The sequence below is a fragment of the Macaca thibetana genome, chromosome 13, assembly GCF_024542745.1.
Source record: "Macaca thibetana thibetana isolate TM-01 chromosome 13, ASM2454274v1, whole genome shotgun sequence".
Taxonomy (NCBI): domain Eukaryota; kingdom Metazoa; phylum Chordata; class Mammalia; order Primates; family Cercopithecidae; genus Macaca; species Macaca thibetana.
The window spans coordinates 37,608,226-37,635,920 of NC_065590.1; the positions used below are offsets into that span (position 1 = coordinate 37,608,226).

Consider the following 27,695-nt stretch of genomic DNA (forward strand, 5'->3'; position numbering starts at 1 on the left):
TTGGCATATAATAAGCACACAATAAATATTTATTATTACTATTATAAATTGCTAACTTTATTGTCTTTAAAATAATGGTGGCACTTTGGAAAGAAGAGAATGTAGCATTTTACTGTGTTAATGTCAGCAATAAGTGATCTATGGTTATGATAGCCATTGGTACAAAGTCACCAAATAGAATATGTATAGGACTCCTGAATTATGAATATATATAAGACTTAAGTGTAGACTATTTCTGGAATCTGTTTCATAACACAGCTATTTAAATAATCAGAGTATTGGCTGGGCACAGCGCTCACGCTCTGATCCCAACACTTTGGAAGGCTGAGGTGGGAGGATCATTTGAGTCCAGGAATTTGGGACCAGCCTGGGCAACAGTGTGAGACCCTGTCTCTACAAAAAAATACAAAAATTAATTAGGTGTGATGATGCACGCCTGTAGTCCCAGCTACTTTTGGGGCTTATATGGAAGGATTGCTTGAGCCCAGTAATTTGAGGTCGTAGTGAACCGTGATTGTGCCACTGCACTCCAGCCTAGACAACAGAGCAAGACCTTGTCTCAAAAAAAAAAAAAAACCCCAGAAAACAAAACACCAGAGATTAATAGAAAACTCTAGACACTTAAATATATTGATATATATATATATATTTTTTTGAGACAGAGTCTCACTCTGTCACCAGGCTGGAGTGCAGTGGCACAATCTCAGCTCACTGCAACCTCTGCCTCCCAGGTTCAAGCAATTCTCTGCCTCAGCCTCCCAAGTAGCTGGGATTATAGGCGCCTGCCACCACACCTGGCTAATTTTTGTATTTTTAGTAGAGATGGGGTTTCACCATCTTGGCCAGGCTGGTCTTGAACTCCTGACCTCGTGATCCACCCGCCTTGGCCTCCCAATGTGCTGGGATTACAGGTGTGAGCCACTGTGCCCGGCTATATATTGATATATTTCTTTCTTATCTTTATAAATGCTTTATCAGGGCAGTAAAGTCTTGGGTTTTTCCCCAGTTTTTCTTATTTCTTCTGGTTCTGTGCAAATGAGCATGTCATAGTCCATAAACTTGTTAACTGTTTTTTTCTAGAATAACATTTTCTTCTTTTTCCTTTTTTTAGTGAGATACATGTTTATTCAAACACAGGATACTCCAAATCCCAACAGCTTAAAGTTTATACCAGGAAAACCAGTTCTTGAGACAAGGACCATGGATTTTCCCACCCCAGCTGCAGCATTTCGCTCCCCTCTGGCTAGGTATATTACTGTTTTCATTTGCTTTTACCAAGAAACATAAATAACTGACTTTGGGGTTAAGACAACTTTATTTAACTATTGCATTTCTGTGTGCACCGCATTCTTTTTTAAGTGTAGAGAATAATTTCTTTTCAGATGAGAGATTAAAAAAAAATAATAAGGCATGTTGCAGTGGCTCACACCTGTAATCCAAACACTTTGGGAGGCCGAAGTGGGAGGATTGCTTGAGTCCAGGAGTTTGAGACCAGCCGGGGCAACATAGAAAGACTCCATCTCTACCACACACACACACACACACACACAGAGATCCCATCTCTACCACACACAGACACACACACAAAAATTTAGCTGGGTGTGATGGTGTGTACCTCTTGTCTTAGCTATGCGGGAGGCTGAGATGGGAGGATCGTTTGAGCCTGGGAGGTTGAGGCTGCAGTGAGCCATAATGGTTCCACTGTACTCCAGCCTGGGCAACAGAGTGAGACCCTGTCTCAAAAAAACCCCAAACATGTTGAGGAGGCTGAGGAGGTGGGGATCACTTGAGCTTAGGGGTTTGAGACCAGCCTGGGCAACATGGTGAAACCCTGTCTACAAAAAGTACAAAAATTAGCCAAGTGTGGTGATACGTGTCTGTAGTCCTAGCTACTAGGGAGACCGAGGTGGGAGGATCACTTAAACCCAGGAGATTAAGGAAACTATGAGCTGTGATGCCATGATTGTGCCACTACATTCCAGCCTAGGCATGAGAGTGAGACCCTGTCTCAGAAAAGAAAAATGAGAGTTGATATTAAAAAAATTTTCTCCTGAAGAGCGATATATTTGAGAGACCTATAGCATGAATAAATAAAAACTTATGTTTTTACTTAAGAAAAAATATTCATCAAATTGATAAATATGGTAAATTTCCATTTCAGATCTTAAAAATCTGATTTTTAAGAATAATGAGAACTTGCTTATTTTATTCATAAGGGTAGTTGAATTTGAAGTTCTGGCCGGGCGCGGTGGCTCAAGCCTGTAATCCCAGCACTTTGGGAGGCCGAGACGGGTGGATCACGAGGTCAGGAGTTCGAGACCATCCTGGCTAACACGGTGAAACCCCATCTCGACTAAAAAATACAAAAAAAAAAAAAACTAGCCGGGCGAGGTGGCGGGCGCCTGTAGTCCCGGCTACTCGGGAGGCTGAGGCAGGAGAATGGTGTAGTTCTTTCTAGGTGGAGTAATTCCTAAAATACTCTATTCAGAACTGTAAATGAAAACTAGTCAGTAGGGACAGTTTTAACATTCACCAGATAAAGGCATGTTTAAACCAGTAGTCCCCCCTTATCTGTGGTTTCACTTTCCCCGGTTTCAGTTACCCAATATCAGCCATAGTCTAAAAATATTAAATGGAAAATTCCAGAAATAAACAATTCATCAGTTTTAAATTGTGCTGCTTTTCTGAGTAGCATGGTGAAATCTTGCTCTGTCCTCCCTAGGGCATAAATTATCCCTTTTACAGTGTATCCATGTCATATACACTATCTGTCTGCCTGTGCCCTCCCCTCTGCTGACTCCCCCCACTGCCCTCGCCACATCATTAGTTACTTAGTAGCCATCTCTTAAAGTAGTGATGCTGGCATATTGCTGGCGTATTGTTATAACTGTTCTATTTTGTTATCAGTGGTTAATCTCTTACTGTGCCTAATTTATAAATTAAACTTTTCATAGATATATATGTATAGGAAAAAAACATAGTACTTGCAGGGTTCAATACTACGTGTAGTTTCAGGGATCCACTGGGGCCACTGGAATGGATCCCCTGGGGATAAGGGGGGACTACTGTATGTTAGAGATGATAAAGCATAGGGCCGGACGCGGGGGCTCACGCCTGTAATCCCAGCACTTTGGGAGACCGAGGTGGGCGGATCATGAGGTCAGGAGATCGAGACCATCCTGGCTAACACAGTGAAACCCCATCTCTACTAAAAATACCAAAAATTAGCCGGGTGTAGTGGCAGGCGCCTGTAGTCCCAGCTACTCAGGAGACTGAGGCAGGAGAATGGCATGAACCCAGGAGGCGGAGCTTGCAGTGAGCTGAGATTGTACCACTCTACTCCAGCCTGGGCCACGGAGTGAGACTCTGTCTCAAAAAAAAAAAAAAGCACAAATGATAAAATTGTTGGGATGAAGCTCTTTTTAATTGATAAAGAAGTTAATAATAAAGAATATTAGAGTCAGCATCAGTTGAAATTTTTGGGAACTGAAGCCTCAATCTGATTGCCAGGGATACTCGGAAAACAGAGCTTAGGTAACTGTTTCTATACATACAGCCATTTTATATGTCTCATTTAAGGAACCTAGGGATTTGCTAAGCTCTGGAATTGTTTTTAAAATTTATAATTAATAAGTACTTTTTCTTTTTACTTAAACATATCACTTCTCAGAATATACCTTAGAGTGTTTGTTTTTCGTATTTTATTTTTAAACTTTTATTTATTTATTTATTGAGATAAGGTTTCACTTTTGTTGCCCAGGCTGGTGTGTGATGGCGTGATCTTGGCTCACTGCAACCTCCACCTCTGGGTTCAAGCTATTCTCCTGCCTTAGCCTCGTAAGTAATTGGGACTATAGGCATGTGCCACCTTACCTGGCTAAATTTAGTATTTTTTGTAGAGGCTAGGTTTCATCATGTTGCCCAGGCTGGTCTCAGACTCCTAAGCTCAAGTGATCTGTCCTACTTGGCTTCCAAAGTATTGGAATTACAGGCTGTTTTTCGTACTTTTTTGACATAAGTCACAGTAAAAAGTGTTTTACATCGTGTGTGTGTATATGTGAGATACAAGTGTTTGATGGGATAGTTTTCACTCTTTTTTCACCCTTACAATAGATAATAGATTCTTAAATTTCCTTTCTTCATCTCTTTCTGTTGTTCTGTTTTATTTTATTAAATAAAACCCTGTAACTACATACATGATTCCACAACTCACTACTGGGTTACTACCCTAGAAGTTACTTGCACATGTGCCCAAGATATGTGCAGGGATGTATTTACTGTCATAGAAAGACATATGAGACATACAAGTGAAGAAAGCAACTTGCAGAACAGTGAGTCCAATATGATATTATGTATATGAAAGCAAAAACCACAGAACAACAAATGCACTGACAAAAAGATCTGGAAGAATACACACGAAACTGATAACAGGATTTGGTAGGGGTGGTCAAGGGGCATTTAAATTTTATTGTTTGAAACATTTACATCAAGGATGAGTTCATATTTTGTATTAAAAATGTAAAAGTAAAAAAGCCCCAATTAATTCAGTTACAGATTAGTGAGAGATTATTTCTGTCAGATGTTCAGTTGGCAAAATCTCTTTTCAAGGTAGTCTTTTGAAAATAGTCTGTTTAGGCCGGGTGTGCTGGCTCATGCCTATAATCCCAGCACTTTGGGAGGCCGAGGCGGGTAGATCACCTGGGATCAGGAGTTCAAGACTAGCCTGGCCAATATGGTGAAACTCCGTCTCTACTAAAAATACAAAAATTAGCTTGGTGTGGTGGTAGGTGCCTGTAATCCCAGCTACGTGGGAGGCTGAGGCAGGAAAATCACTTGAACCTGGGAGGTGGAGGTTGCAGTGAGCCACGATCTTACCACTGCATTCCAGCCTGGGTGACAGAGGGTGACTCCATCTCGAAAGAAAAAAAAAAAAAAGAAAGAAAATAGTCTGTTTCGTGCTTGTACAGTGCCTGGCATTTAGTAGGTGTCAAATATTTGTTTCATGAATGATTGATAGTATAGATATAGCAGTCTATTCATTCACCAGGTGATGGACATTTCCATATTTTTCTATATGTGTGGCTATTTTAAAATTAAGCTGCTATAAAGATTTATCTACAAGTCTTTGTGGAGCATGTGTTTTTATTTCTTTTGGTAAATAGTGTGGGATTGCTAAATCATAGAGTAGGAATTATAAAACAAAATTGGCCATGAGTTGATAATTGTTAAAGCTGCAAGAGATATGTGGAGAGTTTTTTACTTTTCTCTACTTTTGTGTATGTTTAAACTTTTCCATAATCAAGGATTTTAGTATCTCTTATTTTTTTCTTTTTTTGCAGGCAGTTATTTAGGATTGAAGGAGTAAAAAGTGTCTTCTTTGGACCAGATTTCATCACTGTCACAAAGGTAAACATAGGATTATATAAAATAAGACTCGAAATACTTTTCATTTTTTTCTGAGTCCAGTGCCTCTCTCTCCAACATTTCCATTTTTCTGTTCTTTAATTTTTATTTTTTATTTTTGAGACAGGGTCTTACTCTCTTGCCCTCTAAATGTCAGAAAAATCAAGCGAAATATGCTATGTTTTTCTTTTTCATTTTCTTTTTTTTTTCTTTGAGACGAAGTCTCGCTCTTGTCCCCCAGCTGCAGTGCAATGGTGCTCTTGGCTCACTGCCACCTCCGCCTCCCGGATTCAAGCGATTCTCCTGCCTTGGCCCCCCCGCCACCCCGAGTAGCTGGGATTACAGGCACCTGCCACCATGCCCTGCTAATTTTTGTATTTTTAGTAGAGACAGGGTTTCGCCATGTTGGCCAGGCTGGTCTAGAACTCCTCACCTCAGGTGATCACCCGCCTCAGCCTCCAAAGTGCTGGGATTACAGGCGTGAGCCACTATGCCCGGCTAAAATATGCTGTGTTTTTCAACAGTCAAGGAAATATCTGCTAGAAAGGCCTGTTCCATTTTTTATGTCTACTAGATTAATGGGACATGAACTATTTAAATTTGAACTATGTATCCTTTTAAATCTGTTGATTGACATATATCCCCTGAACTTAAATCACTTGCCTGATAGTGTGTGAAAATTGCAAGTATTTATGAAACTCCCTTTAAGCAATTTGAAAGGATTAGTCTGAGCTCTTTATGTCCTTAAAAGTGGACATACTGGGGGCCAGGCGCGGTGGCCCAAGCGTGTAATCCCAGCACTTTGGGAGGCTGAGGCGGGCGGATCACGAGGTCAGGAGATCAAAATCATGCTGGCTAACACAGTGAAACCCCGTCGGTACTAAAAATACAAAAAAATTAGCCGGGTGTGGTGGCGGGTGCCTGTAGCCCCAGCTACTCAGGAGGCTGAGGCAGGAGAATGGTGTGATCCAAGGAGGCCGAGTTTTCAGTGAGCCGAGATCGGGCCACTGCACTCCAGCCTGGGTGACAGAGTGAGACTCTGTCTCAAAAAAAAAATTAAAAAAAAAAAAAAAAAGTGGACGTACTGGGTTAGTGACATGTTAAATCTAGTCATCTAGTCCAGTATTCTCTTGTACCTATTTATTTATTTAGAGACAAAGTCTCACTCCGTCACCCAGGTCAGAGTGCAGTGGCATGATCTAGGCTCACTGAAGCCTCAGCCTCTTGAGCTTAAGCAATCCTCTCACCTCAGCCTCCCTGGTAGCTGGGACTATACGTGCATACCACCACGTCCAACTAATTTTTGTATTTTTTGTAGAGATGGGATTTTGCCATGTTGCCCAGGCTGGTCTCAAATTTCTGAGCTCAAACAATCTGCTCACCTTGGCTTCCCAAACTGCTGGGATTACAGGTGTGAACCGCCACATCCAGTCCCCCATTCTCCAGTTTTCTTTCTTCCATATTTTTTAAGGGGAAGAAGGGATAAGCATTTTTTAAATATATTCAATGTCAGATATGGCACTAGTGCTTTATATATGTTATCTAATTCTTACAACTAGTTATAAGTGGGAAATTATATATTTATTTTTAAAAGTTATTTAGTTCTTTTACATATAGCCTATGCTATATGTAAATTTTTATAGGTAAAAATGTGATTATATCTTAAAGGGTTTTTTTTTGTTTTTTTTACTTTTCCTATTTTTCTTGATTAGATTTAGTAAGTCATCCTTTAGCTCTCTTACTTTCATTATTTAGTTACCCTATTTGAAATTGCCCTAGCTCTGCAATTTTTTCTTAAGTGAAATGACGTAACCAATAGATAATATCCCAAGTTAGGGTATATATATGTTGATACATATATATGTATGTGTGTGTGTATCTATCTACACATCCATATAGATGGGATCTTGCTCTGTTTCCCAGGCTGGAATATAGTGGCGCGATCATGGGTCGCTGCAACCACTAACTCCCGGGCTCAAGCAATCCTCCCAGCTCAGCTTCCCGAGTAGCTGGGACTATAGGTGCATGCCACCATGCCCAGCTAATTTTTTTTTCTTTTTTCTTTTTTTTAATTGTAGAGACAGTGTCCTTCTATATTGCCCAGACTGGTCTTGAACTCCTGGGCTCATGCAATCCTCCTGTCTCGGCCTCCCAAAATGTTGGGATTATAGGTGTGAGCCACCACGCCTGCCCACGTTGGTATTTAATAGACGGAATATTGGATTTTTTTGTTTTCTTCTAGTAACCTTTCTCATCATGGACTATCACATTTTACTGAATGTCTTCAGCAATCACCTGTTTCTACTTCTGATTTCCAGTTGATAATTAGATTTCTTTATGCATCATTTGTGTTATTTTTTTCGAAATGTATATGTATATTTGCAGCTTATATGCTGCCTTTTTTTCTCATTCAGACAACTTTAGGATGTTTTTCTTATTTTTATTACCAATATTTTCCTATTTAGTAGAGTCTACTATTTACTGAAGATCTGAGGTAACACTCTGATTTATTTTCCAAATGATTTATTACCTAGAACTAGTTTCCTTTCCCAATCACTAAGCTATTTCACTAGTTTTACTTTTATAACCTTAGCAGTCCCCATTTATGTCACCTTTTATGTACTATCTCTATATTGTTTCTTTTTTCTTTTGAGACGGAGTCTCACTCTGTCGCCCAGGCTGGAGGGCAGTGGCGTGATCTCGGCTCACTGCAACCTCTGGCTCCCAAGTTCAAGCGATTCTCCTTCCTCAGCCTCCGGAGTAGCTGGGATTACAGGCCTCTGCCACCACGCCTGGCTAATTTTTGTATTATTAGTAGAGACGGGGTTTCACTATGTTGGCCAGGCTGGTCTCAAACTCCTGACCTCGGGCGATCCACCTGCCTCAGCCTCCCAAAGTGCTGAGATTATAGGCGTGGGCCACCACGCCCAGCCAAATTTCTTTCATACCCTTTAAGTAATATATGTAAGTAAATTTTTTGAATAGTTGTAGACTGTTCTGTATACTTGGTCAAGCAATTACATCCTATTTTTTTAAGAGAATGGGTATCTCTTTATCATCCTCTTTAAAGACAGAAAATCCATTTAATATTTTGTCTTCACATCACGAAAAATGTCTTTTAATCATTTAAATCAAATTAGAACAACGGAAGTTTGATAAGTGAATGAATTAGTTAATGAATGGGGGAATCTTTAAGATTTTATCTTCTGAAATTTATTTAAACAGGACCCTTTAAGATGTGGAGCTAATATACATTCTCCAGAAGTGGTTGCCATTGCGTAGGTATAGTGTGTATATAGGAAAAGATATTTTTTCTTTTCCTTTACTCTTTTCTTTTCTTATTTTTATCTCTTTTCTTTTCCCTTTCCCTTTTCCCTTCCCCTTCCCTTCGCCCGCCTGCTTGCCTTTCTTCTCCTTTCCTTTTTTCTGCTTCTTTTCTCTCTTTTTTCTTTCTTCCTTTCCATTTATTTATTATTTTTAAAAATATGAAAAGAGATGAAGTCTCACTGTGTTGCTCAGGCTAGTCTTGAACTCTTGGACTCAAGCTATCCTCCTGCCTCAGCTTCCCAAAATGTTGGGATTAGACATGAACTACGACACCTGGCCAGGAAAAGATTCTTAAGAGGTATAAGGGGGCTGGGCGCAGTGGCTCATGCCTGTAATCCCAGCACTTTGGGAGGCCGGGGTAGGCGAATCACAAGGTCAGGAGATTGAGACCATCCTGGCTAACATGGTGAAACCTCATCTCTGCTAAAACTACAAAAAATTAGCCAGCTGTGGTGGCACACACCTGTAGTCCCAGCTACTTGGGAGGCTGAGGCAGGAGAATTGCTTGAACCCAGGAGGTGGAGGTTACAGTGAGTCAAGATCATGCCACTGCACTCCATCCAGTCTGAGCAACAGAGTGAGACTCCACCTCAGAAAAAAAAAAAAAAAAAAGAGGTATAAGGTAGCGTTCTGTATGGGTCTCTGCCCTTGCCTGCAAATACAGCATTTTCCTTTAAATGTTTATAGGAAAATGAAGATTTAGACTGGAATTTACTGAAACCAGATATTTATGCAACAATCATGGACTTCTTTGCATCTGGCTTACCCCTAGTTACTGAGGAAACACCTTCAGGAGAAGCAGGTAACATGTTGTATTGAGTAATTAAAATTTGTCCTTTTTTTAGACTTTTCTATTTTCCTCACATTTACCTTGATTTTAGAAGTCATAGGAACCTAGAATTCTATCATTTAATATATTTAGCTCTGCAGATTTATATATCATTTTGAAAACTTGTGTATAAATTGGCATTACTATATAAAACCAAAATTTTCAATTACAAAAATTTTCAAACATGCAGAAAATAATATCATGTTTACCAATTTGCCCTCCACTCATATCTAACAAATGTTAATTAAATTACAGAATGGGCTTTTGGGAAAAACAAAACAAATGTTATCTTTTGCCACAGTTGCTTTAGACTCATTTAAAATAAAATATTAAACATACAGTGTCAGATTCTAGAGCATAAAGTAAATAAAAAAAGAAACAGCTAAAACCACTATACCCCCATCCCTTTTCCCTCTCTAGTTTCAGAGATATGTGAAACTTGGTTTGTTTTATACTATACATGTAAGTCTCTGCAGGGAATATATAGTATTAGTTTTTGTTCTTAAGTTTTAAATATCTGTTTTTTTTTTTTTTTTTATGAGACAGACTCTTACTCTTGTCACCCAGGTTGGAGTGCAGTGACGCGATCTCTGCTCACTGCAACCTCCACCTCCCAGGTTCAAGTGTTTCTCATGCTTCAGCCTCCCAAATAGCTGGGATTACAGGTATGCACCACCACACCCAGCTAATTTTTGTATTTTTAGTAGAGGTGATTTCATCATGTTTGTCAGGCTGGTCTTGAACTCCTGACCTCAGGTGTTCTGCTGGACTCAACCTCTCAAAATGCTGGGATTATAGGCATGAACCACTGTGCCCAACCTTAAATATCTTGTGTTATACTTTCTAATTGCCTTTTTCACTAAGTATGATATTTTTGAAATATATCCATTTCAAAAAATATAGTTCTAGTTTACTCCTCTTACGTGCTGGATAGCATTTCATTATAGGAATAAGGTATAGTTAATTTGTTCCTTTATGTTCAAGTAAAGTTTTATACTAATTTTTTATTGAAAACATCTCTATAGTGCGCATCCTTATGCAAGTCTGTTTGTGAATATGTGGAGAGCTTGTTTGTTTGTTTGTTTGTTTGTTTATTTTTATTTATTTTTGGAGATGGAGTCTTGCTCTGTTGCCCAGGCTGGAGTGCAGTGGCATGATCTCAGCTCACTGCAACCTCTGCCTCCCGGGTTCAGGTGATTCTCCTGCCTCAGCCTCCCAAGTAGCTGGTATTACAGGCGCCCACCACCATGCCTGGCTAATTTTTGTATTTTTAGTAGAGACGGAGTTTCACCATGTTGGCCAGTCTGGTCTTGAACTCTGGACCTCGTAATTCACCTGCCTCGGCCTCCCAAAGTGCTGGGATTACAGGCATGAGCCACTGCACCCGGCCTTATTTTTATTTATTTTTGAGACAGAGTCTTGCTCTGTCATCCAGACTGGAGTGCAGTGGCATGATCTCAGCTCATTGCAGCCTCCGCTTCCCAGGTTCAAGCAATTCTCCTGCCTTAGCCTCCTGAGTGTCTGGGATTATAGGCATGCACCTTCACACCCAGCTAATTTTTGTATTTTTAGTAGAGACGGGGTTTTGCCACGTTGGCCAAGCTGATCCCAAACTCCTGACCTCAGGTGGATCCACCCACCTTGACCTTCCAAAGTACTAGGATTACAGGCATGAGCCACCATGCCTGGCTGAGAGCTTCTTTAGGCTATGTTCCTAAAAGTGGAATTGCTATATCATATGTTGATCTAATTAAGTGCACATTAGCAGTATATTGTAAGAATTTCAGTGTTCTTACATCTTTGATCTTTGTCATCATTTAGTGTCTCTCTTTCTTTTTCTTTCTTTTTTTTAACCTGTATGTTGGGTATACAATGGTACCTTGTTTTTTTTGTTGTTGTTGTTTGTTTTTTTTTTTTGAGACAGAGTTTCACTCTTCTTGCCCAGGCTGGAGTGCTGCAATGGCATGATCTCGGCTCACCACAACCTCCACCTCCCGGGTTCAAGCGATTCTCCTGCCTCAGCCTCCCGAATAGGTGGGATTACAGGTACCTGCCACCATGCACAACTAATTTTTCTATTTTTAGCAGAGACGGGGTTTCACCATGTTGGCCAGGCTGGTCTCGAACTCCTGACCTCGTGATCCATTTGCCTCAGCCTCCCAAAGCGCTGGGATTACAGGCATGAGCCACTGCGCCTAGCCAGTATCTTGTTTTAATTGCATTTCCTTGATTAATACTGAGTGTGAAGAGTTTCATATGTTTATTGGCCATTTACTTTTCTTGTCAGTAAATTTTCTATTTTTATCTTTTCTACTTAAAAACAAAATTGAGTCACGTGTCTTTTTATTTTTTGGAGACAGTGACCTGCTGTGTCACCCAAGGTGGAGTGCAGTGGCATGATCATGGCTCACTACATCCTCAGCTTCCCAGGCTTAAGCAGTCCTCCTGCCTCCATCTCCCAAGTAGCTGGGATTATAGACTCCTGCCACCATGCCTGTTTAATGTTTTTATTTTTAAAATTTTTTGGCCAGGCATGGTGGCTCACGCCTGTAATCCCAGTACTTTGGGAGGCCAAGGTGGGCAGATCTTGAGGTCAGGAGTTTGAGGCAAGCTTGACCAACATGGTGAAACCCCATCTCTACCAAGAATACAAAAATTAGCCAGGCATGGTGGCATGTGCCTGTAATCCCAGCTACTCAGGAGGCTGGGTCAGGAGAATTGCTTGAATCTGGGAGGTGGAGGTTACATTGAGCCAAGATTGTGCCACTGCACTCCAGCCCGGGCGACAGGGTGAGACTCCATCTCAAAAAAAAAAAAATAAAATAAAAATAAATAATTTTTTTTTTGTAGAGGCCTGGCACAGTGGCTCACGCCTATAATCCCAGCACTTCGGGAGGCCAAGGTGGGCACATCATGAGGTTAAGAGATTGAGACTATCCTAGCCAACATGGTAAAACCCCATCTCTGCTAAAAATACAAAAATCTGCTGGGCATGGTGGCACGCTCCCGTAGTCCCAACTACTTAGGAGGCTGAGGCAGGAGAATCGCTTGAACTCGGGAGGCAGAGGTTGCAGTGAGCTGAGATCGCACCACTGCACTCTAGCCTGGTGACAGAGCAAGACTCCGTCCCAAAAAAAAAAAAAAATTTTTTTTGTGGAGATGAGATCTTGTTATGTTGCCCAGGCTGGTCTCAAATTCCTGGCCTCAAGTGATCCTCCTGCCTCAGCATTCCAAGGTACTGAGATTATAAGCATGAACCACCGCCACCTGGCCCATATGTATTTTTTATATTTATTTAAGCAGGTTTTTAAAAAATATTCTGGGCTGGACACCATGCCCCACACCTGTGATCTTAGCACTTGGGGAAGTGAAGGCGGCAGATTGTGAGCTCAGAAACTTGAGACTAGCCTGGGCAATGTGGCGAAACCCTGTCTTTACAAAAAAACACAAAAATTAGCTGGGCATGGTGATGCGTGCATGTAGTCCCTCCTACTTGACAAGCTGAGGTGGGAAGATCGCTTGAGCCCAGGAGGCTGAGGCTGCAGTGAGCCATGTTCACGCCAGTACACTCCATCTTGGTTGATAGAACTAGGCCATATCTCTTAAAAAAAAAAAAAAAAGGTCTCATTCTCTCTGTATATATATATAAATATTCTGAATATTAATTCTTTGTTAGGTATTTTCTTAGCAAATGATATCTCCCTAACTGTGACTTAACTTTTCATTTTGTTTATGATGTCTTTTGTCATACAGAAAATTTTCATTTTAATGTGGTTACATTTGTTCATCTTTTTCCTTTGTGGTTTGTGCCTTTTGTACCTTGTTTTAGTAAGTTATTTAGTGTAAAGCACTTGGAAGAGTGACTATACATAAAGCTCCATAAGTATTTGCTGATACTGTTGTATTTGTTGTTGATGAAGTTTTTCCTTTCTCTATCACAAAGATATTGTCATATGTGTATGTATTTTTGTTTTTTAAAGTTTTATTTTTTACACCTACATATTTAATCACTGTGGAATTTGTTTTTCTGTATAGTTTAAAATATAATTTCATCTTTTTCTAAATAGCTAATCAAGTATCCCAGTCTTTCCTCATGAATTTATAATATTATACATGGGTCTTTTTCTAAGATGTTTTTTGTCCCTGTGGTCTTTTTGCCCTCTTCCTGTTTTAATAACATACAGAGTTTTAATTACAGTATCTCTGTAACAATTAGCATAGTATATGATAATATCTGGAAAAAAAAGTTCCTCAATAAAAAAAACTTTCTGGTGGTCTGGTCACTTTATTCTTCCTTGTAAATTTATTGATCATCTTGTAAAGTCTCTGAAAAACCATGTCAAGAGCTTGGTTGAAGTTGCATTAAATTTATAGATTAAACTTGGGAGAATTAACATTTCTTCAACATTGATATTTTTTCATCCCCAAATTTTCCCATTTACTTGAGACTTATGTTCTTTTCTTGGTATGAGCTCATGTTAGTTCTAGGTACCATATAGGTTTTGTTGTCATAAAGGTTCTTATTTTGTTTAGTAAGCACTTAGATATACTGATTACGATATTTCAGGCACAATTCTAAGCACTTTACAAGTATAAACTCACTTAATTCTTAAAGTAACCTTATCAGATAGGAACTGTTATCACATTTAACACATGAGAAAACTGAGGCATTGAATGGTTGAGTAATTTGCTCAAGGTCACACAGGTAGTAAGTGGCAGAGATAGATACAAACTTTGGGCAATCTGGCTCCAGCGTTAATGCTTTTAACCACTCTACCATGCTGCCTGTATCTGCTTTTTGGTTTTTGAGACACGGTCTTGCTTTGTTGCCCAGGCTGGAGAGCGATGGTGTGATCTCGGTTCACTGCAACCTCTGCCTCCCAGGTTCAAGTGATTCTCCTGCCTCAGCCTCCTGAGCAGCTGGGATTACAGGAGCCCACCACCACGCCCGACTGATTTTTGTATTTTTAGTAGAGATGGGGTTTCGCCGTGTTGGCCAGGCTGCTCTCAAACTCCTGACCTCAGGTGATCCGCCTGCCTTGGCCTGCCGAGGTGCTGGGATTATGGGTGTGAACCACCTCACTCGGCCCTGTATGTTTTAAAATAATGTTTTCTAATTTGGGGTGTTGGATATAGGAATACTGTTGATTTTTGTATATTGATCTTATATCTGTCAAGATTAGCACTCATTAGTTCTAGTAGTTCATCAATGTTAATACGCATTGACTACAAAAACATTTATATGTGCATACACACATATATACACTGCTATAGTTTCTACGTTTGTCCCCTCCAAATCTCATGCCAAAATTTGATCCCCAGTGTTGGAGGTAGAGTCTAATGGGAGGTGAGTGGGTCATGGAGATGGATCCCTCAATAGTAGATGAATGCCCTCTGGAAAAGCCGGGGGTAGGAGGGGAGGGGAGTGAGATCTTACTCTATTACTTCTTTTGAGAGCTGAGTGCTAAGAAGAGTCCCACTAAGACCATCTCCTTCCTGTCTCACCATGTGATCTCTGCGTGGGCCAGCTCCCCTTCTTCCATGAGGGGAAGCAGCTTGAGGCCCTCACCAGATGCCAAGTCTTCAACTTTTCTAGACATCAGAATCAACCAAATAAACATTTTTTTCTTTATAAATTACACAGTCTCAGGTATTCCTTTATAGCAACACTAAGTAGACTATGACATGCAGAAACATTTGTATAATTATCTTTAGGTGATACAGGTATATTTTTAGATGTATATCTTAAGAGTCTTAGAGATATGCACAAGGCAACATGTAGAAACATGTTCACTGAAATATTTTTTAACTATACCAGCAGTTAAAAGGAATGAACTAGATTGGGAGATAGCAACATAGAAACATAAAAAAGAAAATATTAAGTGAAAAAGGAAAATTCAAATGTATGTACATTTATAAATGTACCATTTATGAAAATTTTTAGTACTACATGAAACAGTTACGTGTGTTCTTTATGGATCCATATGTAAACCTTATAACTTTTTTAGAGTAATTTGACTATATCTACTAACATTAAAAATGCACAAGCTAGGCCAGGCGCGGTGGCTCACGCCTGTAATCCCAGCACTTTGGGAGGCCAAGGCGGGTGGATCACCTGAGGTCAGGAGTTCGAGACCAGCCTGGCCAACATTGCGTAACCCCCCCTAAAAATACAAAAATTAGCCAGGTGTGGTAGCAGGTACCTGTAATCCTGACTACTTAGGAGGCTGAGGCAGGAGAATCACTTGAACCTGTGAGGCTGAGGTTGCATTGAGCTGACGTTTTGCCATTGCACTCCAGCCTGGGCAAAAAGAGTGAAACTCTGTCAAAAAAAAAAAAAAAAAAAAAAGCACAAGCCTGTTTACTGAAATATCCCACCAGTAGGAATTTATCTCATAAATATAATTGCAAAAGTACATTGATGTATCTGTGTGTATATGTGTGTGTGTGTGTGTGTGTGTGTGTATATATATATATTTTTTTTTTTTTTGAGACGGAGTTTCACTCTTTCACCCAGGCTGAAGCGCAGTGGCGTGATCTCAGCTCACTGCAACCTCCGACTCCTGGGTTCAAGTGATTCTCCTGCCTCAGCCTCTGGAGTAGCTGGAATTACAGGCACCCGCAACCACTCCCGGCTAATTTTTGTATTTTTAGTGGAGATGGGATTTCACCATGTTGACCAGGCTGGTCTTGAACTCCTGACCTCAAGTGATCTGCCCACCTTGGCCTCCCAAGGTGCTGGGATTACAGGTGTGAGCCACTGAGCCCGGCCTTTTGATATATATTTATATAAGCAAGTATGTTGCAGGATTGTTAGAAATAGCAGCAAACTGTATAAACAACTGAAATAAGACACTGGCCAAAGACAAATCTATATAAAAGTTACTGTGTACCTATTTTATTGAGACATATTTGTATATGCCAATGGGGAATGACCTTCCAGATATTTTACATAGAAAAGAGCAAGATATAGAATAGTATGTATAGTATGATCTCATTTGTGTTAATTTATACATGTAAATGTAAACACATGCTGGGAAGATATAAACCTAACTCATGATAGTGATTGTCTATGGAAGGGATGGTAGGGAAGTGGAATTTAGGTTTACTGATCTAAGACAGTTTTAGCTTTTGTGCTTTTTTCCCCCAACAAATTTATTTATTTATTTATTTATTTTTATGTATTTATTTTTTTGAGGTGGAGTCTCACTCTGTTGCCCAGGCTGGAGTGCAGTGGTGCAATCTCGGCTCACTGCAACTTCCACCTCCTGGGTTCAAGCAATTCTCCTGCCTCAGCCTCCCAAGTTGCTGGGATTACAGGCATGTGCCACCACGTCCAGCTAATTTTTGTATTTTTGGTAGAAACAGGGTTTCACCATGTTGGCCAGTCTGGTCTTGAACTCCTGACCTCAGGTGGTCTGCCTGCCTCAGCCTCCCAAAGTGCTGGGATTATAGGTGGGAACCACCTTTTGTGTGTTTTCTTTTCCTTTTAAATTTTTAAATTTTTCTTTTCTTTCTTTCTTTCTTTTTTTTTTTTTTTTGAGATAGAGTCTTGCTCTGTCAGCCAGGCTAGAATACAGTAGTGCAATCTTAGCTCACTGCAATCTCCGCCATCTGGGTCCAAGTGATTCTCCTGTCAGCCTCCTGAGTAGCTGGGATGACAAACACCCACCACCACACCTGGCTAATTTTTGTATTTTTAGTAAAGACAGGGTTTTGCCATATTGGCCAGGCTGGTCTGGAACTCCTGACCTCAAGTGATGTGCCTACTTTAGCCTCCCAAAGTGCTGGGATTACAGGCATAAGCCATGTTTTATTTCTTTTCTTTAAAAACTCAATGTAATTTAATTTTAGGGGTTGCCAGAATCTAGTGTTTGTTATAATGTGATATGAAATCTCTACATTTTTGGTTTTCTCAAAGGCTAACTTTTTGCTCAGAAGATGTGTAGAACATTTCAGAGGCCTGGCATGGCTCATGCCTGTAATCTCAGTACTTTGGGGGACCGAGGCAGTAGGATCATTTGAGCCCAGGGGTTGAAGATCATCTTGGGCAACTGGTTTAGTCTGTTCTCACACTGCTGATAAAGACATACCTGAGACTGGGTAATTTATAAAGGAAAGAGGTTTAATTGACTCACAGTTCAGCATAGCTGGGGAGGCCTTAGGAAAGTTACAATCATGGCGGAAGGGGAAGCAAACATGTGAGTCTTCACATGGTGGCAACAAGGAGAAGTGCCAAGCAAAAGGGAGAAAAGTTCCTTATAAAACCATCAGATCTCGTGAGAACTCACTCACTATCACGCGAACAGCATGAGGGTAACCATCCCCATGATTCAATTACCTCCCACCAGCTCCCTCCCACAACACATAGGGATTATGGGAACTACAGTTCAAGATGAGATTTGACTGGGGACACAGCCAAACCATATCAGCAACATGGTGAGACCCCATCTCTACAGAAAATAAAAAAAATTGCCTGGGTGTGGTGGCTCACACCTGTGGTCCCAGACTACTTGGGAGACTGAGGCAGGACTGCTTGAGCCCAGGAGGTTGAGGTTGCAGTGAGCTGTGATCACACCACTGCACTCCTGACAGGGCAACAGAGTGAAACGCTGTCTCAAGAAGAAAAAAAAAAAACATTTCAGAAATTTCCAGAAGGCTTACATCTATATTTAGTATGGTTGACATTTTGAAAACCAGTAAGTTGAGAAACTGATGATGTAACTTAACTTGCAAAATAGGTGTGCCTTTTTGTCTCAAAGTTTCCATCAAAATTCAGTTTCTTTTCTCTGATACTTTCAATCCTTGAGAACAGAAAACATCTGCATATTTACTGGCTTAAAATTTCAAACCCTAACATCATTAGTATACCAAGATGTTTTAGTGTACTCATCTTTATCACCAAATGTTGAGTTGATCAGTATTCCCAAATTTTTCTTCAGAGAATCACATGAATGATTTTCTCTTCAGTTTCCCAAAATATATCTCCATACCAAGTTACATGTTCTATAGTTTTATGTTTTTAATGAACCATGTAGTTAAAATCATTCTGTTTTAATACTTGTACTTGCATGGCTATAAAATTTCTACTCTTGATGTTTTTATATGTAATTATTTCTAGGATCTGAAGAAGATGATGAAGTTGTGGCAATGATTAAGGAATTGTTAGATACTAGAATACGGTATGTGCTCCTCTCTCTACCTGAATTCAAGTGCTTCGGAGGCATTTTTCATTATAGCAATACAGTTTTAATTGGCCATGAGATTATAGTAGATTTTCAAAATAAGTGCAAGTTAATGTAAACCACAGCAGGTAACCATGACAATCGAATTTAAAGCCTGTATCTTCACTACATTTGCTCAAAATTTTAAAACATCCAATGTTTTTAAACATATTCAATGAAGAAATGTATTCTTCACAGTCTCAATTTAGATTCGATATTGTTATAATACCAAATTTCTTAAAAAGAAAAAAAAAAGACTGAATGTTTGGAAAGGTTGCGAAGAGAGAATGAGTACCTATTTTCAGTGTATTGCCCATACAAAATAAATTTAAATGAGTGGAGAACAGCAGGCTTCTACTTTTGCTTGTAGCAGACCAATAGTCATGCTGAGAACTCCCAGAAAAGCTGGATAAAGTACAGTAAAAAGAATTTGTTTGAAAGCATTAGATAGCTGCCAAAGCAAGCAAGATTTGAGGTGCCAAGATCCTGGAGAGAAGGGAAGCTCACTGAGTTTTCCCTTCAGGCATTTGCTGTACCTTGCTACATAGGGGGTAGAAGAAGCTGGGCAGAGGGCAGCTGCTAAGAATCAGAGAAACCACTGGGCTCTCAGAAAATTTATTTAGATGGGAAGACAAAAATTAAAATTCTGGGTTACCAGTGAAATCTTGATTTCAAGGACCAAGATCCTAGAGAGTAGGGAAGTTAAGAAAAGTAAGCCTATAGTTGTTGTTTTTCTTTTTATACTTTAAGTTCTCGGGTACATGTGTACAACGTGCAGGTTTGTTACATATGTATACATGTGCCATGTTGGTGTGCTGCACCCATTAACTTGTCATTTACATTAGGTATATCTCCTAATGCTATCCCTTCCCCCTCCCCCGACCCCACAACAGGTCCCGGTGTGTGATGATCCCCTTCCTGTGTCCAAGAGTTCTCATTGTTCAATTCCCACCTATGAGTGAGAACATGCGGTGTTTGGTTTTCTGTTCTTGAGATAGTTTTTTTTAATTTTAAGACGGAGTCTCGCTCTGTCGCCCAGGCTGGAGTGCAACCTCAGTTCACTACAGCCTCGCCTGCCAGGTTCAAGCAGTTCTTCACATTCAGCCTCCTGAGTAGCTGGGATTACAGGCACGTGCCACCACACCCAGCTAATTTTTGTAGTTTTGGAAGAGATGGGATTCCACCATGTTGGCCAGGCTGGTCTTGAACTCCTGACCTCGTGATCCTCACACCTCAACCTCCCAAAGTGCTGGGATTACAGATGTGAGCCACAGCACCCAGCCAAGTAAGCCTATAGTTAGTAACAATGTATTCTTGAAAATTGTGGCTTGGCACGGTGGCTCACGCCTGTAATCCCAGTACTTTGGGAGGCCGAGGCGGTTGGATCACCTAAGGTCAGGAGTTCAAGACCAGCCTGGCCAACATGTTGAAACCTCGTCTCTACTAAAAATACAAAAATTAGTCAGGCGTGGTGGTGGGCATCTGTAGTCCCAGCTACTATGGAGACTGAGGTAGGAGAATTGGTTGAACCCAGGAGGCAGAGGTTGCAGTCAGCCAAGATTGCGCCATTGCACTCCAGCCTGGGTGACAAGCAAAACTCCTTCTCAAAAAAAAAAAAAAAAAAATTGCTAAGATAGTAGTTATTAAGTTCTTGACACAAAAAACAGGTATGTGAGGTAATGTATATGTTAATTAGCTTGATTTAGTCATTCCATGGTGTATACAGATTTTTTTTTGAGACGGAGTCTTGCTCTGTCACCCAGGCTGGAGTGCTGCGTGATCTCGGCTCACTGCAACCTCTGCCTCCCGGGTACAAGTGATTCTCCTGCCTCAGCCTCCCGAGTAGCTGGGATTACAGGTATGTACCACCACACCCAGCTAATTTTTGTAGTTTTAGTAGAGACAGGGTTTTGCCGTGTTGTCCAGGATGGTCACGACCTCCTGACAGGTGATCTACCCTCCTCGGCATCCCAAAGTGCCGGGATTATAGGCATGGGCCACCGCACCTGGCCTACATATTTCAAAACATCATTTTGTACGTGTAAATATCTATAATTTTTCTGAATTAAGAATAATTAATTGGAGGCTGGGCGCGATGGCTCAGGCCTGTAATCCCAGCACTTTGGGAGGCCAAGGCGGGTGGATCATGAGATCAGGTGATTGAGACCATCCTGGCTAACACGGTGAAACCCTGTCTCTACTAAAAATACAAGAAATTAGCTGGGCGTGGTGGCGGTTGCCTGTAGTCCCAGCTACTTGGGAGGCTGAGGCAAGAAAATGGCGTGAACCCGGGAGGCTGAGCTTGCAGTGAGCCGAGATCATGCTACTGCACACCAGCCTGGGTGACAGAGTGAGACTCCACCAAAAAAAAAAATAATAATAATTAATTGGCCGGGCAGGGTGGCTCACGCCTGTAATCCCAGCACTCTGGGAGGCTGAGGCAGGTGGATCACCTGGGGTCAGGAGTTCAAGACCAGCCTGGCCAACAGGGCAAAACCGTGTCTCTACTAAAAAATACAAAAATGAGCCAGGTGTGGTGACACACTCCTATAATCTCAGCTACTTGGGAGGCTGAGGCACGAGAATCGCTTGAACCCGGGAGGTGGAGTTTACAGTGAGCCAAGATTGTGTCACTGTACTCCAGCCTGGGTGCAATACAGTAAGACTCTGTCTCAAAACAAAACAAAACAAAACAAAAAAAACCACAGTAATAATTACTTAAAAAAGAAAGAAAAGTAATCCTAACATTCAGATTTTCCCCCATAAGGCAATTACTTATTGTAGCTATGTAAAAGGGGCTAAAGAAGTGTTTAAAAAAAAAAAAAAAGTAGCTGGAAGGCAGAGCAGACTTTTGACAGTCTTATGGTGCTGGGGTCGGGGACAAAAATTGGAGTTTAGACTCTGTCAAGGAGGTTGGGTCTTGAGAACCATCCAAGCCTGGCTGGGTGCGGTGTCTCATGCCTGTAATCTGAGCATTTTGGGAGGCCAAGGTGGGTGGATCACTTGAGGTAAGAAGTTTGAGACCAGACTGGCCAACATGGTGAAACTCCGTCTCTGTGAAAAATCCCAGCTACTCCGGTAGCTGAGGCAGGAGAATCGCTTGAATTGCAAGCAAAGGCAGAGGTTGCAGTGAGTCAAGATTGCACACCATTGTACTCCAGCCTGGGTAACAGAGCGAGACGGTCTCAAAAAAAAAAAAAAAAAAAAAAAAAAAATTCTAAGCTCTTGGTGATTAGGCTCCCCGGAGAATTATACTCTTGAAATGAAGGCACATCAAAGGTATAGTAAGCTTACAAAACTGTAGGCCAGTATTAAGTCAGTTTAATTCCAGAGTAGATGAGCTGTTGACAAAACATAAGATGAATCCTTTTTTTTTAAATTGTTATTATTTTTTAAGATAGGGTCTCGCTTTCCTGCCCAGTCTGGAGTGCAGTGGCATGCTCATGGCTACTTATGTCCTCAGCTTCCCAGGCTCTAGTGATCCTCCCACCTTGGCTGTCTGAGTAGCTAGAACTACAGGTATGTGCCACCATGCCCAGCTAATTTTTGTATTTTTTGTAGAGATGGGGTTTCCCCGTGTTCCCCAGGCTGGTCTCAAACTCCTGGACTCAGGTGATCCATCTGCCTCAGCCTCCCAAAGTGCTGGGATTATAGGAGTGAGCCACAGCACCCAACCAGGTGAATCCTTTCTGATGAAATATAATCCGAGGTCACTTCAGTGTTTCATACACAGTGTTCATAATTCAGTCAGATATTGCTAGACATATCTAGAAACTAAACCAAGGGAAAGTAAAACAGATTCATAGGTAACCTAGATATTGGAGTTATCATAGTGTTTAAAGAACTATGATTAAAATAAAAAATAGCAAGATGAAGAATTTCATTAGAGAACTGGAATCTATAAAAAAAAAAAAAAAAGAATTAGTGGTCGGGTGCAGTGGCTCACGCCTGTAATCCCAGCACTTTGGAAGGCCAAGGTGGGTGGATCACGAGGTCAGGAGATCGAGACCATCCTGGCTAACACAGTGAAACCCCGTCTCCACTAAAAATACAAAAAATTAGCCAGGCGTGGTGGCGGGTACCTATAGTACCAGCTACTCAGGAGGCTGAGGCAGGAGAATGGTGTGAACCTGGGAGGTGGAGCTTGTAGTGAGCCGAGATCACGCCACTGCACTCCAGCCTGGGTGACAGAGTGAGACCCCATCTCGAAAAAAAAAAAAGAAAAAGAATTAGTAACCCTGGAACTAAAATTATAATGACTGAACTTAAGAACTCATTAGATTAGGTTAACATTAGATTGGACATAGTTGAAGAGAAGATTAGTATACCGGAATTTAAGTCAGTAGAAAATATTCAGCCTGAAGCACAGAGAGAGAAGAGAATAGAAGATATAGGAAAGAAGCATAAGATGATGGGCATGGTGCTTATGCCTATAATCCCAGCACTTTGGGAGGCTGAGGTAGGAGGATTGCTTGAGCTCAGAAGTTAGAGACAACCCTGGCAACATAGTGAGACCTTGTCTCTACAAAAAATTAAAAAATTAGCTGGGTGTGGTGGTGTGCACCTGTAGTCTCAGCTGTTTATGAGGCGGGAAGATTGCTTGAGCTGGGGAGGTTGAGGCTGCAGTGGACTGTGATCACACCATTGCACTCTGGTCAAGGAGACAGAACAAGACCCTGTCTCACCAAAAAAAAAGAAAAAAAAAAAAGAAATCAAACTTATGGAGGGGAGAAATAGAATAAAAAATACTTCCTCAATCCAAAATGATATAAAATAGGAAACAGCAAATGGTAGTATAAACTCAAAAGTATTGGCATTTAAATGACAATGGTTTGATGTACAAAAATAAGATTGTCATATTGGATGTGAAAAATCAAAACCAACTATATACTGCTTAGAAGAAATACAGGGGCCAGGCATGGTGGCTCATGCCTATAATCCTAGCATTTTGGGAGGCCGAGGTGGTAGATTGCTTGAGCCCAGGAATTTGAGACCAGCCTGGGCAACATAGTGAGACCCCATCTCTACAATGAAAGAAAGAGAGAGGGAGGAAGAAAGGAAGGAAGGAAGGAGGGAGGGAGGGAGGGAGGGGAAAAGAAAAGAGAAGAGAAAAGTAAAGAAATAGAATATTTGTATGACCTTCAGGTAGGCAATTTTTTTTTCCAACGGGACACAAGAAATCAGATAAAGACCGGGCACGGTGGCTTACACCTGTAATACCAGCACTTTGAGAGGCCGAGGCGAGTGGATCACCTGAGGTTGGGAGTTTGAGACCACCCTGACTAACATGGAGAAATCTTCTCTCTACTAAAAACATAAAAAATTAGCCAGGCATGGTGGTGGGCACCTGTAATCCCAGCTACTTGGGAGGCTGAGGCAGGAGAATCCCTTGAACCCAGGAGGCGGAGGTTGTGGTGAGCTGAGATCGCACCATTGCACTCCAGCCTGGGCAACAAGAGCGAAACTCCGTCTCAAAGAAAATCAGATAAAAGTCAAGGAAAATACATATAAATTGGACTACAGTCAAATTGTGACTCTCTCTTCATCAGAAGATGCCATTGGCTGGGCACAGTGGCTTATGCCTTTAATTCCAGCTACTTAAGAGGCTGAGGCAGGGGAAGCTTCCTTGAGTCTAGGAGTTTTAGGTAGCATTGAGTGGGCTGTGATCATGCCACTGTATTCCAGCCTATGTGACAAAGCGAGATGTTTAAAAAGTGTCATTTGCAGTCAAAAGGCAAGGTACAGATTAGAAGATATTTACAGTGTTTATATGACAGAATATATAAATAACTTGTACAAATTGGTAAGAAAAAGACAATCAGAGACTGCAGCAAGTACTTCGCAAAAGATAATCAAATAGCGGCTGGGCATGGTGGCTCACACCCGTAATCCCAGCACTTTGGGAGGTCTAGGTGAGCGGATCACCTGAGGTCAGGAGTTCAAGATCAGCCTGGCCAACATGGTAAAACCCCGTCTCTACTAAAAATACAAAAAAAAATTAGCCGGGGGTATTGGTGCATGCCTGTAATCCCAGCTATCTGGGAAGCTGATGCAGGAGAATCACCTGTACCCCGGAGGCAGAGGTTGCAGTGAGTTGAGATCGTGCCACTGCACTCCAGCCTGGGCAACAGAGTGAGACTCTGTCTCTGAAAAAAAAAAAGGAAAGAAAATAAGTAGCCACTAAACATGAAAAAGTACTTAACCTCATTAGTTATTATGAATATTCAAACTACAATTAAATATTAGTACAAATCCAGTAGAATAGTTAAAACTATTAAGACTGACAACACCAATTGTTGGTGAGGATGTGGAGCAACAGAAACTCTCATACACTGCTGGTGGAAATGTAAGTTTATATAACTGGAAAACTATATGGCAGTATTTATTAAATCTCAACATATTCATACTCTTCATTCAGCAATTTCATTTTCAGGTATATTCCCAGTAGTAATATATATGCATACCAAAAGACATTTCTTTTTTTTTTTTTTTTTTTTTTTTTTGAGATGGAGTCTTGCTCTGTCGCCCAGGCTGGAGTGCAGTGGCGCGATCTCGGCTCACTGCAAGCTCCGCCTCCCGGGTTCACGCCATTCTCCTGCCTCAGCCTCCCCAGTAGCTGGGACTACAGGCGCCCACAACCGCGCCCAGCTAATTTTTTGTATTTTTAGTAGAGACGGGGTTTCACCGTGGTCTCGATCTCCTGACCTTGTGATCCGCCCGCCTCGGCCTCCCAAAGTGCTGGGATTACAGGCGTGAGCCACCGCGCCCGGCCCCAAAAGACATTTCTAAGAATCTTTATAACTGTACTATTTGTAAAAGCCAAAACCTAGTATTAACCTAAATGTCTATCAACAGTAGAATGGATAAATAAATTCTGGTATATGTGCTTAATGGAATACTATGCAGCAGTGAGAGTAAATGACCTAGTACTATACTCAGCAACATAGATGAATCTCACAAAGAGCACAGGAAGCCAGATACAAAAGGGTAATTCTACGTGATTTATAAATAGAATTTATATTTGTAAATTATAAAGTTCAGAGACTGGCAAAACTCATCAGTGGTGATATGAATTAGGATAATGGCTGCATTTTGGTTGTGGGGAGTGATTGGAGGGAAGCCCAAAGGGGACTTCTGGAGGTGTAGTGTTTTTCTTGGTTTGGGTGGTTATAAATGTGTGTTCACTTTGTGAAACCTTAGTGAACTGTATATACAGGATTTAAGCATTTTTCTATGTTAATGTTGTATTTCAATGAAAAGTTTACCTGAAAATTAAGCCAGCATATGACAGTCTCCCTTCTCCTTCACTCAAAACAAGTGACTGAGTATGTTTTAGGTAATCACAATAATTATTAGGAAATTTGAAATGTTAAGTGCTTTAAAATATCGTTTTATTTAAAAAAGTTTTCTTTAGAGATGGGGTCTCGCTGTGTCACCCAGGCTGGGGTGCAGTGATTTGATAATAGCTCACTGCAGCTTCCAACTCCTGGGCTCAAGCAGTCTCCTACCTTGGCCTCTCAAATTGCTGCGATTATAGGTGTGAGCCACCATGCCCAGCCTTAAAAAGATATTAGTAAGCAAGATCAAATGTGGTAAGTGGAGGAAATATTTGTATGAGTGAATTTTGATATTTTACCTGAGATTTAAAAAAAATTAATTATAAATAAAACTTAGCCACAGTTATTATTCTCTATTATAAAAGTAGCTTTAACTTTGTGAATTTTACTAATATAAAATGTAAGCTCTGAGCTGTATTAAATTTTTTCAATGAAAACTTGTATTTTAAAGAATATGTCATAAATATTCTTTGACCTCACAGGCCAACTGTGCAGGAAGATGGAGGGGATGTAATCTATAAAGGCTTTGAAGATGGCATCGTACAGCTGAAACTCCAGGGTTCTTGTACTAGCTGTCCTAGTTCAATCATTACTCTGAAAAATGGAATTCAGAACATGCTGCAGTTTTATATTCCAGAGGTAGAAGGCGTAGAACAGGTATGCCAATATAATATGACAGGTCTAGATTTTTTTTCATTTTTTTCTTTTTCTTTGTAGATACAAAGGCTGGAAATAGATGTTAAGGCAAGTATTTGAAAAGAAATTCATGACCTAGCTTTTTCTTCAAGGGCTAGATTTTTGTGTTGCAATTTTTATCAGACTTGAAGTCTCTTATTTTAGAAGTAACTTTAGGCCGGGCACAGTGGCTCACACCTGTAATCCCAGCACTTTGGGAGGCTCAGGTGGGCGGATCACCTGAGGTAGGGAGTTCCAGACCAGCCTGACCAACATGGAGAAAACCCTTTCTCTACTACAAATACAAAATAAGCTGGGCGTGGTGGTGCATGCCTGTAATCCCAGCTACTCGGGAGGCTGAGGCAGGAGAATTTCTTGAACCCTGGAGGCAGAGGTTGTGGTGAGTCGAGATCGCGCCATTGCACTTCAGCCTGGGCAACAAGAGCAAAACTCCATCTCAAAAAAAAAAAAAAGAAAAAGAAGTAACTTTAGTGTTATGAGAACCTACTATGTGCCAGGCATTTTGCTCATTTCATCTTCTAGTAACACAGTGCATTAAGTCATTTCCATTTTGCACATAAGGTCACAGAGACTCAGAGGGCATATTGCTGTCCTGATTGCACAAAAATTATGAAAGAGGTTTAACATGTAACACAGTGTTTTATAGATGAGATTTAGAAATCTTTAGTGGAAAAACTCTACTACATCATATTTACCAGTTTTTTTTTTTTTTTTTTGGTAGAGACAGTTTTGCTATGTTGCCCAAGCTGGTCTTGAATTCCTGGCCTCAGGTGATCCTCCCAAAATGCTGGGATTAAGGATTAACACAACTGGCCTAATCTACGTGTTCTTAAATATGCAAGCAAGAAGCCCATTAGAAATCGTAGTTTGTCATTATAC

General features: G+C 40.8%; 3 protein-coding genes across 6 annotated transcripts in view; 2 read left to right on the plus strand and 1 right to left on the minus strand.

Moving 5' to 3' along the window:
- Positions 1-27,695, plus strand: part of NFU1 (NFU1 iron-sulfur cluster scaffold) — a 532,135-nt gene that overhangs the window by 500,987 nt on the left and 3,453 nt on the right. For 3 of the 4 annotated variants that reach the window (XM_050754516.1, XM_050754518.1, XM_050754517.1), the window contains 5 exons: positions 1,112-1,247; positions 5,340-5,406; positions 9,418-9,532; positions 18,681-18,741; positions 26,603-26,777. In XM_050754516.1, the coding sequence (XP_050610473.1) occupies positions 1,112-1,247; positions 5,340-5,406; positions 9,418-9,532; positions 18,681-18,741; positions 26,603-26,777 (554 nt within the window). The remainder of the gene's footprint in view (positions 1-1,111; positions 1,248-5,339; positions 5,407-9,417; positions 9,533-18,680; positions 18,742-26,602; positions 26,778-27,695) is intronic. The other variant, XM_050754519.1, reaches the window with a different exon arrangement.
- Positions 1-27,695, minus strand: part of SNRNP27 (small nuclear ribonucleoprotein U4/U6.U5 subunit 27) — a 716,203-nt gene that overhangs the window by 487,227 nt on the left and 201,281 nt on the right. The gene's annotated exons all lie outside the window — the stretch shown is intronic.
- CNRIP1 (cannabinoid receptor interacting protein 1) overlaps positions 9,086-27,695 on the plus strand; it is a 1,091,934-nt gene continuing 1,073,324 nt past the window's right edge. The window contains exon 1 of the mRNA XM_050754547.1: positions 9,086-9,089. The gene's annotated coding sequence lies outside the window, so the exon portion shown is untranslated. The remainder of the gene's footprint in view (positions 9,090-27,695) is intronic.